Source organism: Lutra lutra, chromosome 9 (assembly GCF_902655055.1).
Source record: "Lutra lutra chromosome 9, mLutLut1.2, whole genome shotgun sequence".
NCBI classification, from domain to species: domain Eukaryota; kingdom Metazoa; phylum Chordata; class Mammalia; order Carnivora; family Mustelidae; genus Lutra; species Lutra lutra.
In genome coordinates this window covers 6,076,274-6,090,204 of record NC_062286.1, presented here as the reverse complement: position 1 = coordinate 6,090,204, position 13,931 = coordinate 6,076,274, and the positions used below count along the sequence as shown (strand labels likewise).

Sequence of the window (13,931 nt, the reverse complement as noted above, 5' to 3'; positions counted from 1 at the left end):
TGGTGATGTTAACCTTGATCTCTTGGTTAAGGTAGTAGCTGCCAGATTTCTTCACTGTAAGCTTACTATTTCCCCCTTTGTAATTACTAAGCATTTTGGAGAAGATACTTTGAAACTATACAGATGTCCTGCTTTTGATTGAACTTTCACTTGTTTTAACATCTACCATATATCTTGCATGCAGAGTTATTACTGTGGTGTTATAATGGTGATTTTTCTACTTCCCTCATTCCCTATACATTGATTAATTTGAATTCTCCTGTGAGGAAGAGTTCTTTCTCTTTCCATGTCTCTATGGATCTGTATGTTAGATATCTGTAGATACATGTACTCTGATGAAGATTTATTTTATTATTTGGGTTATAATTTAGTTCTGTGCTTACTTTTCTGCTCGGGTTGTTCCAGCTTTGGCCATTGGGAGCTTCTGTGCCCTTTTGAGATGTCCTGCCCTATCCTTTTTTTTAAGCTCTTCCTTATTTTCTGGCATCACATACTTCAGGCCCAGGTTTATCTTGTATTTTTTCTCCCTTATTTTCCTAATTATCAGCTCTGGAATCAATCAGTTTTCCAAGGAACCATGGTTTCTTTTATTGGAAAATGGTATTGAGAAACCAGTATCTTGGTTTAGGTGTTAGGTGAGCTTATTGTTACGGGGGTGTCACCACCTGTAGTCCTTCTCAATGGTTAGACATAGAAAATACATGTCTGTATACTAACTCTTGCATATACATGCATCTATTTCTGTATTTGTGTGTGTATTTTTTTTTTAAAGAGACCAGGTTGATACTGCCAAACCAATTGTTATCACCTTTTCCCTTTCCTTAATTTGTAACTCTTTTCTGATGGTGAGAAATCGGGCTCTATTATCTACACAACATATTTACTTATTTGTTTAACTTTAGTATACAAATAAAGCAGTTCCAGAATTGCTAATCAATACTCTGAGAGAAACAGATTTATCTACTACTAAGTACAGCGTTTGTGTTCAGTTCTTTCTTTAACATTACAGTATCCAGTCAAAATACTGCTTTCCAAAGTTACCTAGGGTTAGCGTCTAAGTAGTTCTGTGATTATGTGATTCATTTGTGATATAGTTAGATGCATTTGGCCCAGTCTGTATTCAATTTTTTCTTTCCGTATTCTGGTTGATTTTTACATTTGCATACAGTTAAGTTCACTCCTATGGTGTATAGCTCTGTGGCTTTTGACAAGCGCATAATGTCTTATGTCTCCCGCCACGTTCTGTACGGAGCAGTTCCACCCCTCAGCGGCACTCCCACCTGCTTCTTTATAATTGTCGCCTCTACCCACTTCTCAACCGTTGGGGACCACTGATCTGTTTTCTCTTTCTACAGTTGTGCCTTTTTCAGATCAGGGCAAGTATTTTTTTAATCTCCTTTTTAGTGATGATGAAAGAGACTGAGAAGGATTAAGTGATTTATATTGTCAAAAAGGAATGTGGATTTAAATGCTGGTTTAAAAAAAACCAAAACATTTATTTCTTCATATAATTTGATGACATTGGTCTTTTTTACTGAATTGCATTATAGCTGAAGAGAAAATTGCTTAAAATAAAAAAGAAAATTGCTCCTGTAGTTTAGAAAATAAAATATCATGCTGATCATTCACACTTGGTGAATTCACCCTGGAAATCGTGATCTGCAGATGTCTGCCTCAGCATCCTCTCTTTTTTTAGCAGACATGCTGTACTGGTCTGGGATTTATAGGATGTGTTTAAATGCAGGAGTTGAATATAATTGCTAGAAATCCTCTCTAGAAAGAAATCTAGACTCATGCAAGAATATCTAGGGACATAGAAAGTGTTTCAAAGAAAAAATTTTTAAACAGCCAAAATAAATCTTGGAAATTTGAAAAATCTAATATGAATGGTCTCTATTTTAGTTTCCATGATATAGTCAAAATTTGGAGTAATCACTTGTGGAATTAAGAGATTTGACTTATTTCAGATACTATTGTGTATTTGGGGAGTTTGGGATTTAAAACTACATAGTAGTGTCTTAATACACAGTGGTTTTATATAGAAATATTCAAAGAAGGAACTTCATTAATGGCATTTTTGTGCTTGGCACAAAATGATAAAAAGTTTTCTCTTCCCCCAACTCTTTTGTCCTTAGGGAGGATGGACAGCACTTATGTGGGCATGTTATAAAGGCCGTACTGACGTGGCGGAGTTGCTTCTTTCTCATGGTGCCAATCCTAGTGTCACTGGTTTGGTAAGCGTTTACAAAAATTTCACTCTAATATAAGTGGTAAGTTCTCTTAGGTAATACTTAAGTTAAGGCTGGTTATATTTTATAACCACATTAGATATTAGATAGAAATTAGCTAGATCTTATTAAAAATAATTATGCAGGATATGATTTCAAATCACAATGAGAATTTTTTTTCTCAAGATAAGCTTATTTCTCAGTCTTTATCAACAAAACGGTAACTCTTAGAGCTTAAATGTTAATTATAACTATATAACCTTTCAGAAGGAGATTTTGAAATCTCTATGTCATTTTGCCTGTTTTCTGTGGGTATGCATTCTTACTCTAAACTTATTTAAGGAAAAGGGGTGTTTACCAAATATCCATGCCATTTTTCTCTACATCTCTTTACATGATAATACATGCGTTACTACTCTGCTTGAGACTCGATCTCAGACGGCAGGTTGAGAGATTATACTTCTGATAGGGGATATCCTTTTATACTGTATACATATGTCAGATAATCATGTTGTAAACTTTAAATATCTTGTGATTTTATTTGTCAGTTATATTCAATAAAGCTGAAAAAAGGAGAAACTTAATTCAGGTTAATAGAAGGATTATGTAAGTTAATGGAAGGATTATATTGTACCTTTCTCTTATTAGTCTTTCCTGTTGGCTAGATAATCATATTAAATGTATTAATCTGTAAAAATAAATGTGTTCATAATATATATATATATTTGAGGTTGAGTGCATCTTATTAGCTGATTATGTCTTATGAGTATTACATGTTTTTTTAAAGTGCAGAATGATCTATAACAATTTTTTAAAATATTACTTTGTGTTACTCCCTTTATTACTTACTTTTCTTAGCAAATGTTTGTTGTAAATATCCACCTAAAAGATTTTTCTTTCCCTCCCTCCCTTGCATCTTCCCTCCTCATCTCCTGTTCTGTGTGCCTACTTCCCCCTACCTGTCTCCCAGCAGTACAGTGTTTACCCAATCATTTGGGCAGCAGGGAGAGGCCATGCAGATATAGTGCATCTTTTGCTGCAAAATGGGGCTAAAGTCAACTGCTCTGATAAGGTAGGTTGGCAGGATCTTTCCAGGTTCCAGTCTGCATTATGTGCACTCAGTGTGTCTAAATGCAAAGTTTTTCATGTGATCTCATGAGACTGTGCTGGCTAATCTTCTATTGATACATATTAATGTATTTTATATAGACAGATGGGTAGATCCCTTACACGTATTACCTACTGGGTGTCCCTCCTTTTTTTTTTTTTTTTTAACATTACATTCATCATTCTCTGGAGAATAGGGAAGATTCCATCTATTTTCATTATTTGAAGTTTTCACTTGTAACTCTTATTCCTACCTTCAGGAGGAAGGTAGCTGCTTTCTCTGGATGCTTGCTAGATTGATCTTTCTGAAATTCAGGTTTAGTTCTCTCTCTCTCATGCTCAAAAGGCTGGAGACATCAATCCCTGGTATGATGTGTGAAGACAGCCCTTGGCTCCCTTTCTGCCCTTTCTCCTGCCTTCTGAACCCTAAAACTGCTTTGCTGCTAGACTGCCAAAGGATGTGGGTGCCTAGATCCAGCTGGTTTTAGCCCTTCATGCCTTTGCATGTGCTCTTTCAGTGCGGAGAGCCTCTCCTCCTCATCTGCTTTACTTTCTGTTCGTCCTTCACACTGAGCTCATTTCCATTCGCTTCAGAAAATTTCCCAGAATTTTGTTCTATTCACTTTTTAAATCCTTAATATTCATCCTAAACACTTAATGAGTATATAATTAGAACTTGACACACTGTGGGTAACTGTAATCTTTTCAAATTAATAACAGTTCAGTGAAATATAGGAAAATAGCCAATAATAAGACATTTTTGATAATTGGAATATATTCTTGGCATAAATTTAAGTAAAATAATATTGCTTAATCTGATGGGAATATTGGGAATCATCCTTATGTTAATCTGGATGGTGCTTGTATGGATATATACATATGTAGAAAAGTAGTACATTTAAGGTAGATGTTTTTTATTTTATTTATTTATATTTTAGATTTTATTTATTTGAAAGTGGTGGTGGGGGAGCGGCAGAGGAAGAGGAAGAAGCAGACTCCCGCCGAGCGTGGAGCCTCACCCACAGGGCTCAGTCCCAGGACGCTGAGATCATGACCTGAGCCAAAGTTAGGTGGTTAACCAACTGAGACACCCAGGTGCCCCTAGATTGATGTATTTTATATACTTTATGTAGGCTATGCTCATTTAAAAAAAAAAAGCATTACCTAAAATAATAGGTTAACAAGGACTGTAAAGAGACTATTACAAATATTTATAATATGGCATTTAAAAATACTGTATTTGGGGGTGCCTGGGTGGCTCAGTGTTTTAAAGCCTCTGCCTTTGGCTCAGGTCATGATCCCAGGGTCCTGGGATCCAGCCCTGCATCGGGCTCTCTGCTCAGCGGGGAGCCTGCTTCCTCCTCTCTCTCTGCCTGCTTCTCTGCCTACTTGTGATCTCTGTCTGTCAAATAAATAAAATCTTTAAAAAAAAAATACTGTATTTGGGACTGTTCATTAATCCAGAACGGCTGTCTTCTTCTTTTTTTTTTTTTTTTTTCTTTTCACATTCTTGTTTAAATTCTAGTTAGTTAACATAAAATGCAATGTTGGTTTCAGGAGTAGAATTCAGTGACTCATCACAATATACAACACCTGTGCTCATCAAGATTGGCTGTCTTTTCTTTCAGATTAGTGAGGTTTTATTTTATGTCCAAAGTGGATATGGTTCTCTCTGTTGATGTTTCTGATTTGACACTTTAGTATGATGGTGAAATCTTTGATTTCTCTTTCTGGCCTACGGAAAAATGCTTTATGTGACCTGGCATTCACGTCCCCTCCAGAATCAGGTATTATGCTACCTAGTCTGTCACTCTGACATTTCGAGAAAAGTTTAGTACCTACTGTGTGCAGTACTCTGTATCTGTACTAAACACAAGATAGAAAAACAAAGTTCCTCGGTCATACTTGCCACATTTCAAGTGCTCAACAGCCATATGAGACCAGTGGCTACTGTATTGGCCAGTGCAGAATTAGAGAGCATTTCCATCAGCATAGAAAGTTTTGTTAAAGCTGTTACAGAAAGGAGGCATTTATTACATGTTTATTTCAGTCTGTAGTCTCATGTAGTTAAAGATCACCATGGGTATACATACATCTCTTGATTGCCAAACTCCCCAAAGACACAACATTGCTATTATGCATAAAGTGCATTCTCTCATGTTTTTTGGATCACATTCCAGGCGATGGTGCTTTTAAGTGCAGTTTCTAGGGAAGTTTATTTTGTCAAGTTTAGAGGCTGATTTGGGGGTGGTCGTTAAGAGCACAGATTGAAGCAGGCCTGTTGGGGTCATGGTCTTACTCTACCTCTTGGTACCTTTGTGACTTTAAGCCTGTAATTAATTTCTCAGGGCATCATTTGCTGTCTGTCAAAATGTGATATTTCAAATTATCCTTATTCTTACGATAAGGATTACATGAGTTAACCCATGTAAAGTAGTTAGAATTATATTTGTCATTTGGTACTTAATGTTTTTGCCTATAGTCAGACTGTTGGACTTTAAATTTATTTCCCAAGGTGCAGGAAGCAATGAAAGCTTGTTGAAGATTAGAGGCTGTATGACTTTATGATGGAAAAATTGCCACTAATTATAAAAGCTAAAGTTGGTTAAAAGAAGTTTCATATACTGGTTAATCATCGCTTCAGGAGAAAAAAACTGGGGAAAATATGGCTTATCTAGGATTAAAGTTATAATTTGTATAAGCAGTAATTTAAGAATACTCAATATGATTTTTATTGAATTTATGTTGAGAAAGTTTCTTTTACCATAGTTCTGATAATAATTTTACATTTTTAATTGTATTTTTGTAGTATGGAACTACCCCTCTTGTTTGGGCTGCACGGAAGGGTCATTTGGAGTGTGTTAAACATTTATTGGCCATGGGAGCTGATGTTGATCAAGAAGGAGCTGTAAGTATCTTTTCTATTTAATAAACCCTCATAATAGAGATATGTTTTTAGTTTTAAGGGAGAGAATATTCTTTCTTAGTATATGTCTAGAATATTTTCCCTAAAGTTCTTAAGTGATACTTAGAAAAACAAGCATTTTCTTTCTATTATCCTGAAAAATATATTATGTTCTGGATAGTATGTACTATAAATATATGCTTTTAAGGATCTATTGCTAGTGCATGTAAATTTTGGGAGGCTAAAACTATAAAGAATATCTTACAGTCATCTTACTATTGATTGAATCAGTATTGAAATACTCCTTAAATCAAATAGTTTGAAATACTATTTTTTTTAAAGATTTTATTTATTTATTTGAGAGAGAGAGATCACAAGTAGGCAGAGAGGCAGGCAGAGAGAGAGGAAGGGAAGCAGGCTCCCTGCTGAGCAGAGAGCCGGATGCGGGACTCAATCCCAGGACCCTGAGATCATGACCTGAGCCGAAGGCAGCAGCTTAACCCACTGAGCCACCCAGGCGCCCTGAAATACTATTAATTATGGGAAAAAGTTATGCTCTGTTAAAATACCTTTTCCTTAAATCGCTTCTTGGTCTTTTGGCTAAGATCAAGTGAAAATACCGTTTCCTTAAGATTTTAAAATAATATTGTAATTTTTTGGATATTTTTAGCTGTGATTTATTTTCCTTTCCAATAGATTTAAAATTTTCAAAAATCAGCAGTCAAAACCTAGAAAGCTTAAAAATTGGTTCACTACATCCTACCAAGCAGCAGTTACTAATTCCTTATTGAGCATGCACTGTGCACGCAGCCCTGTGCCAAATGTGCTGGTACTGGAGAAGCCTAGTAGATGGCTTTTCCCTTGAACTTGTAAAAGTATAGTTAAAGGAAATAATATTTATGCATAAGAAATTATTAATACAGAGTATTCTTTGTAAAATTAAATATTATGTGAGATGGATCATGAAGTATTGAGTAGGGTACTACCAGACCTCTGGCTGCTTTGTAACAAAAGTGGACTCTGAATCACACTTGGCTTAATATCAGCTGTTCCTCCTATTTGGTCAACTCCTAATTGCTGACCTTTATGGAGTATATAATATTTTTAGTGTTGTGTGGAGGAAGAGTATGATTTTTAGATATCCATGAAATTCATACCTTTCACTTTCCTTTTTTCTGGACAGTTTATCAAGAGGATAAGTGGCTTATTTCTATGATTTTTGACTCTCTCAGGATTTTAAAAGGTTATATTATTTTAATATGTCAGAGAATTATGACTCAGTTTGGGGGGCTGATCTAATGACTGGGATATTTCAATAAGAAAACTATATGACATCTCAACGTAGGTCAGTTTCTTAGGAAGAGACTTTAATATTTCTTTTGGTAATGAGTCAGGTTCTTCTGTTGGGTGATTTATTGTTATAAATTAGATGTGTAGCTTTTTTTTTTTTTTTAAAGATTTTATTTATTTTAGAGAGAGCATTTAAGCAGAGGAGGGGCAGAGTGGGAGAGAGAGAGAAAAAAAAAATCCTCAACCAGACTCTCCGGATCCTGAGATCATGACCTGAACTGAAATCAAGAGTTGGCCACTTAGCCAACTGAGCCGCCCAAATACCCCAGATGTGCATCTCTTAAAGGAACCTCTAAAAATGAGATCATTTTTGAAAATGTAGTTTCTAGATCACTGTGAAAGAACACTATATTATACTTTATTGAAACATCCTATAGCTGTTAATACATTGTTTTACTTCAGTTTTTCCTACAGATTTTTATTATAAACAATTCTTTGTTTGATTGACCTTATTATGGATTATTTAACTTAGAATGGGTTTCATTTTGAATCATCCCATCTCATCTCATCATATTAGTGAGAGGGTCTGCTGGCTGTCAGCGAATCCAATTTCAGATTATCGTTTGAAGACTTGAAGAGTCTTAACTGTCCTCTTGACTCAAGAAAATTAATATATCTTCAGAAACAGAAAATAGGTTTCCTAGCTGGTTTTGGTATATGACTGGTTATTTATATTGGCATTTCATGATTAAAAAATCACTATTAATAATAGGTCACCTTTTTGAAAACATCAGTTTTATGACTGTGGCATAAATCATATGTTTTCTAGATTATACTGATTTCTTGGGCTTGTTTTTGTTTTTTAGAATTCAATGACTGCACTGATTGTGGCAGTGAAAGGAGGCTACACACAGTCAGTAAAAGAAATTTTGAAGAGGAATCCAAATGTAAATTTAACAGATAAGGATGGAAATACAGCTTTGATGATTGCATCAAAGGAGGGACATACAGAGATTGTACAGGATCTCCTTGATGCTGGAACATACGTGAACATACCTGATAGGGTAGGTTACTTATTTGAGTTCATCTTCTGGTGGTAACAGGATGGAAGATTACATTAACTTCGCGCACCTTTCAGGATTCTTTGTGTATGCCCTACATTTGTTTTAGTAAAAGATGAATTTTATTTCTATCTCTAAATCTAAGAAGTTACAATGTATTCAATCTTTGCGAAGGGTGCTCTTTTTATTCTTTGTCAAATAATATTGCTACTGAAAATGTCACATGTACTATTAGTCTGTAACTGTCCTTGATATCTGTGACTGTAGTGTTTGTTGTTCATGGCTGGTGTTACTCACTTTCCTAAGGCTTCAGCTACACTTAAAATTTTCAGAATTGTGCCTTTTGCTCTAATCGTTTCTCAGAGCTCTATACTTGTATTTCCAACTTTACTTGAACTGTCTGCTTGAATGTCTGATGGGCTCTAAGAGATACAGCAAAGCTGATATCTTGTTTGGTTCATCCCAACCCTGCTTTTCCTTCAGTCTTCTCCATCTGAGTGGCTGGCATCACCATTCACCCAATCGTTAATGCCCTAAGTTCTACACATTGGCCTTGATTTATTTTCCCTACCTGCCACATCTAATTCTTCAGCAGGTCCCATTGGCTCTACCTCCAGAACACGTCTTGTATTTGTCTACTTCCCTTCCCCTGTTTTTTTTTTTTTTTTAAAGATTTTATTTATTTGACAGAGAGAGATCACAAGTAGACCGAGAGGCAGGCAGAGAGAGAGGGAGGGAAGCAGGCTCCCTGCTGAGCAGAGTGCCCGATGCGGGACTCGATCCCAGGACCCTGAGATCATGACCTGAGCCGAAGGCAGCGGCTTAACCCACTGAGCCACCCAGGCGCCCCCCCTTCCCCTGTTTTAATAGGTTGTTGCCATATTAACTTTTTTCCTTTCTAGAACATACCGATCTGGTTGCTGCTTTGGGACCTCAGCACCAGCTGTGCTCTATTGGGAATGCTGATCTTCATAATCACTATGTGGCTCTCTCCTCATTGTCATTCTGACCTCAGCTTAAGTGTGAGCTCTTCAGAAAGATCTCTAGTGACCCAATCAAAAGTCACTGTCCAGGCACTTTCTCTGATATCACTGTATTTTAATTTATTTGCATGCCATTTGTCTAATTTTTTTGCTTGTGTTTATTGTATGTTGTTTGCCTGTCTCCCTTAGACTGTCAGTTCTTCTATTGCTGAGAACATGTCTGTCTTGTTTCCCAGTACCTAGAACGGTACATGGCACATAGTAAGCAGTGAGATTTATAACCTTTTATTAACTTACTACTCTGGCACCGCATTAATGCTAACATTCTCAAATAAAATTGGTTTGCTTTGGTTTTGTTTCTGCTTTTAATGTAGTAGTTAAGATACTACACAGGGTGCTGAATTCATTAATCCTCAAGGACTTGCCTCTTGATTTATAACCCATTGAGGCCCACTAAGGATTGAGATGAGCCGTATCTCATGGACTTACCCACTCAAATTCCTACAACTGATTTGTAATTTAGAGTAAAAATAAGTTATGCCCATTGCCAAAATAGGCATTTTACATTTGAAATAGCAGGAAGATAGATTTAATAATGATTATTTTTGGTAAATACAGTTTTAGGGCAAAGAGATGTCTTTATGAGGTAATAAACTTCATCTAATCCTTGTCTGGGGGAATGAGCCAGTCTTATGCACTGCTAGCTTATAATGCCAGATTGCCTAGACTATGGATACTGGTCTGAGAACTACCCTCTCCCTTAGTAAAATGTGGTTATAAACTCACTGACAGCCCTACCCCTACAACTCCCTTTTTTTTACAATCAATGGCTTTCGTCAGATAGGATTATTCTAGTGGTTTTGTATTATGTGATTTCTGAATGTTCATTTGGTTCATTGACAGCTCTGGTGTCATTTAATTTAATTTACATTTATAATGGGAGGTCGGTCACCTTCAAATAGTATGGCTTATTGTTCTGGGTAACTCCTCTTTTCTAAACTTTTGTCGTGGAATTTCAGATATTCCTCATTTTGAGGTATAACCTGTCTCTTACTCTAAGGCTAATAATGTCTGGTATTAATGTTAGTTAACTAAAACTTTTCTGTTATTTTGAGATACTTTTTTTCCCAAAAAATTTGCAGAGAAGTATCTATTAATATACGATTAACTTCAAAACAGCGTTTATTTGTTCTTATTATCAGTTTATCCTTTTTTTTTCTCTTTTGTCTTTTTAGAGTGGGGATACTGTGTTGATCGGCGCTGTCAGAGGTGGTCACGTGGAAATTGTTCGAGCACTTCTCCAGAAGTACGCTGATATAGACATTAGAGGACAGGTGTGTGCCTCCCGTGCTGTGGTCCTCTTTGCGCACAGTCAGTTTACACGTTGACTGATGACAGTGCCAATCTTCTGATTGTTCTGTGGAGATGATTTAGTAGATCCCGCCTATATGAATTTTCACTACCATTATTACAGAATTTCTCTATTAATGTCATGTTAGATGACAGTAGAGCATGTTCAAAGCTCATAGTTTTCGAATATGCCTCTCTTACTAGTGTATAAATACATTCAGTCCTGAAATGAGTAGTTCATGCTACTGAGACAGTTGCTGATACTTTGAATGTATACAATTTATTTATTTTCTTTAATATTTTTCCTCTATTTTGTCTTCTTTGTCCAGATGTTGTTTTTCCATCCTTGCCATTTTATCTTTCTTCTTCTTCTTCCCTGTTCTGCTTACCTTTCCAAGGACACCTTGATAGTGACTGTGGACTTTGCTTAAGGCAGTCATAGCTCACAGAGCTACAAAGCTTACTAAGATTAGGTAGACCTCCCCTAAACTTGTGAATATATCCAATATTTCAGCAGCTTTAGGTTAAAAAAAAATCTGTACTTAATAGTCCATTTTGTTGTTGGACAGCCTACATTTCTAGCTTAGTTTTCCCTTGAATTTAGCTTGTATCCAAATCTATTTTTGAATCAAACTAATAAATATTATGCCAGATGCTGTGAGGGACTTAACATGAAACCCTTGCCTGTAAGAAATATGTATTTTAGTTAGGGAGTTTTTACTTTGTTTTACGTTTATTTTTGTGTTTTTACGTAAACAGAGTGATGCCTTTAGGTATGAGATGGTGTATGATTGATTGCCTAGTGAAGGCATTTAGGAATGCTTTTGAGAGAAGGTCAAATTTGAGCAAAGTCTGAAAGACTGGTTGGATTTAGACAGAGAAAAAGGAAGGCTGGTATTTCAGGCAAGGGTAGTGGAATAATAAGATGAGGAAATTCAAGAAAACAGACATGTGAAAGACTGTACTCCTCAGCTGGCAAAAAGGTCAGGCTGGTGGGGTGGTGGGGGGCGGCAGGGAGCATGGCGTGGGAGACAGAGATGGAATAGAAAGGGGAGGGCTGGGGAGGTCTGAGGGCCAGGCTCGGAACGTTGGGAAGCTGCTGCACGTTGTTGAGGTGGGGAACTCCGCCAGGGAAAATCTGGTGTGGGAGACTTGGTGGGGCAGCCCCAGAAAGTCAGTGACTGTCTTTGGCATTAAAATCGTAGTTTCACTAAAAGATGGTTACTGGATCCCCTATTTAGAGTTTACCTAATTCCTTTTTGTCTGTCAGTCCTGTTTTCCTATGTTGGAGTCACTTTATTTGGTTCTCTAGCTCTCCTTTCAGGGTCTGTTGGATCTATTGGTTTTTTAACTAGATGGGATTTTAAAGGATCAATTAGGATTGGTGTGTGGATGCAGAGTGGGGGGATTAAGAAAGCAAAATGTGGTAAAAATAGTTCACCAGTTCACCGTCTGTTTGTGTAGTACATTCTCATGCATTATCCTTTGGAACGATTGGGCAGATGAAAAGCCAAGGGTCAGAATATTTGACTTGTTCAAGGATGAGCTCAGGTATTGACAACTTCCAGTGCACGGCCCAGAAATCTGACCACATTAATAAAAGCACACTTTACCTTATCAAGTGCGTGAGGTTGCTGGTTTATATATCAAGTAATATGTTTTCTTAGCCTTCTTTCATAAAGAATTTCTCAAGAGTAAATCCAAGATAGAATAAGGGTTAATACTATTTCCTGTTTTTTGGTAAGATCTATTAATACTTTCTGGCAGAAATGTTAAAAATCACGTTTTATGTTTACAAATAGCAGTTTCCAATATTGTATTTGAAATGAAGTGATTGTTGATTTTTTTCTATTGTGTAGGACAACAAAACTGCTTTGTATTGGGCTGTAGAGAAAGGAAATGCAACAATGGTGAGAGATATCTTACAGTGCAGTCCTGACACCGAGATGTGCACAAAGGTATCAAGAACATTTCTGTTCTCCTAGCAATATCCAGTGCTGAATATTAGTACTGCTTATTTTTTTCAGTTGTTTTTTGTTTGATATTAGAATTATACTGATTTTACTGGTAATGATCTGTATTAAATTGAGGAATAATTTTGTATCCTTTCAAAAGTTAGTTATTCACAGGAAAATATAGTGTGTAATTTGTTATGGTGATTAAATACTTTCTAAAAATATAGTATCACCTATTCGTAAATTGTGGACAGGTCATTTTTTCAGATCTTTGATACTTTTATTTGGAATGCAGAACACATTTCCTTTTAAAAGACCAATGTGAGTGGTTCTTGGTTACCCAAACCCATCACTTTAGTCTGTTTTGCTCAAATCATGTGAAAAATATAAAACTTACATAAGACTTTAGTAATTGTATTTTGGCCTTATGTGTGATAGTTTTCTGTGGGGAAAGTGTACTTGGAATGAGTATATTTGGATTGAATTGGCAGGAATGCTTTTTTTTTTTTTTTTAAAGATTTTATTTATTCATTTGACAGAGAGAGAGAGATCACGAGTGGTCAGACAGGCAGGCAGAGAGAGAGGGGGAAGCAGGCTCCCTGCTGAGCAGAGAGCCTGAAGTGGGGCTCAATCCCAAGACCCTGAGACCATGACCTGAGTGAAGGCAGAGGCTTAATCCCCTGAGCCACCCAGGCTCCCAGAATTGGCAGGAATTCTCAATGAATAAACAGACTTGTGAAGTCACCGCTAAGATATTCCTGTTTTATCTGCTGGAAATGGTTACCAGCATCTTTCTATACTATGGTAGCTTTAGTGCCCTAAGGCAGAAAGTTTTCTGGGATACTTTTTCGTGTGAGGATGACTCGTTGATAATAATTTTTTTTTTTTTTAAACCTATGTGTCAGCCACTGTGACCATTTGGGGGTTCTGAGCAGGTTTCTGTCTTCTAATTCAGTGCTGAACTATGGTCTCTTCCTATATCCCTTAATTTGATTTTGAAAAGCAGTCATGAACTTTGAGGTTTTCCAGAGGCACGCTTTTTGTATCAAATT

The 13,931-nt window shown here is 36.5% G+C and overlaps 1 protein-coding gene across 20 annotated transcripts in view; it reads left to right on the top strand.

Annotated features, from left to right (window-relative positions):
- Nucleotides 1-13,931, top strand: part of KIDINS220 (kinase D interacting substrate 220) — a 108,780-nt gene that overhangs the window by 18,600 nt on the left and 76,249 nt on the right. For 15 of the 20 annotated variants that reach the window (XR_007129861.1, XM_047743813.1, XM_047743809.1 and 12 more), the window contains exons 5-10: nucleotides 2,136-2,234; nucleotides 3,199-3,300; nucleotides 6,145-6,243; nucleotides 8,397-8,594; nucleotides 10,810-10,908; nucleotides 12,784-12,882. Coding sequence is in view for 19 of the 20 variants with exons in the window: in XM_047743813.1 (XP_047599769.1) it covers nucleotides 2,136-2,234; nucleotides 3,199-3,300; nucleotides 6,145-6,243; nucleotides 8,397-8,594; nucleotides 10,810-10,908; nucleotides 12,784-12,882 (696 nt within the window). In the remaining variant the exon portion in view is untranslated. The remainder of the gene's footprint in view (nucleotides 1-2,135; nucleotides 2,235-3,198; nucleotides 3,301-6,144; nucleotides 6,244-8,396; nucleotides 8,595-10,809; nucleotides 10,909-12,783; nucleotides 12,883-13,931) is intronic. The other 5 variants (XM_047743814.1, XM_047743812.1, XM_047743804.1 and 2 more) reach the window with 1 other exon arrangement.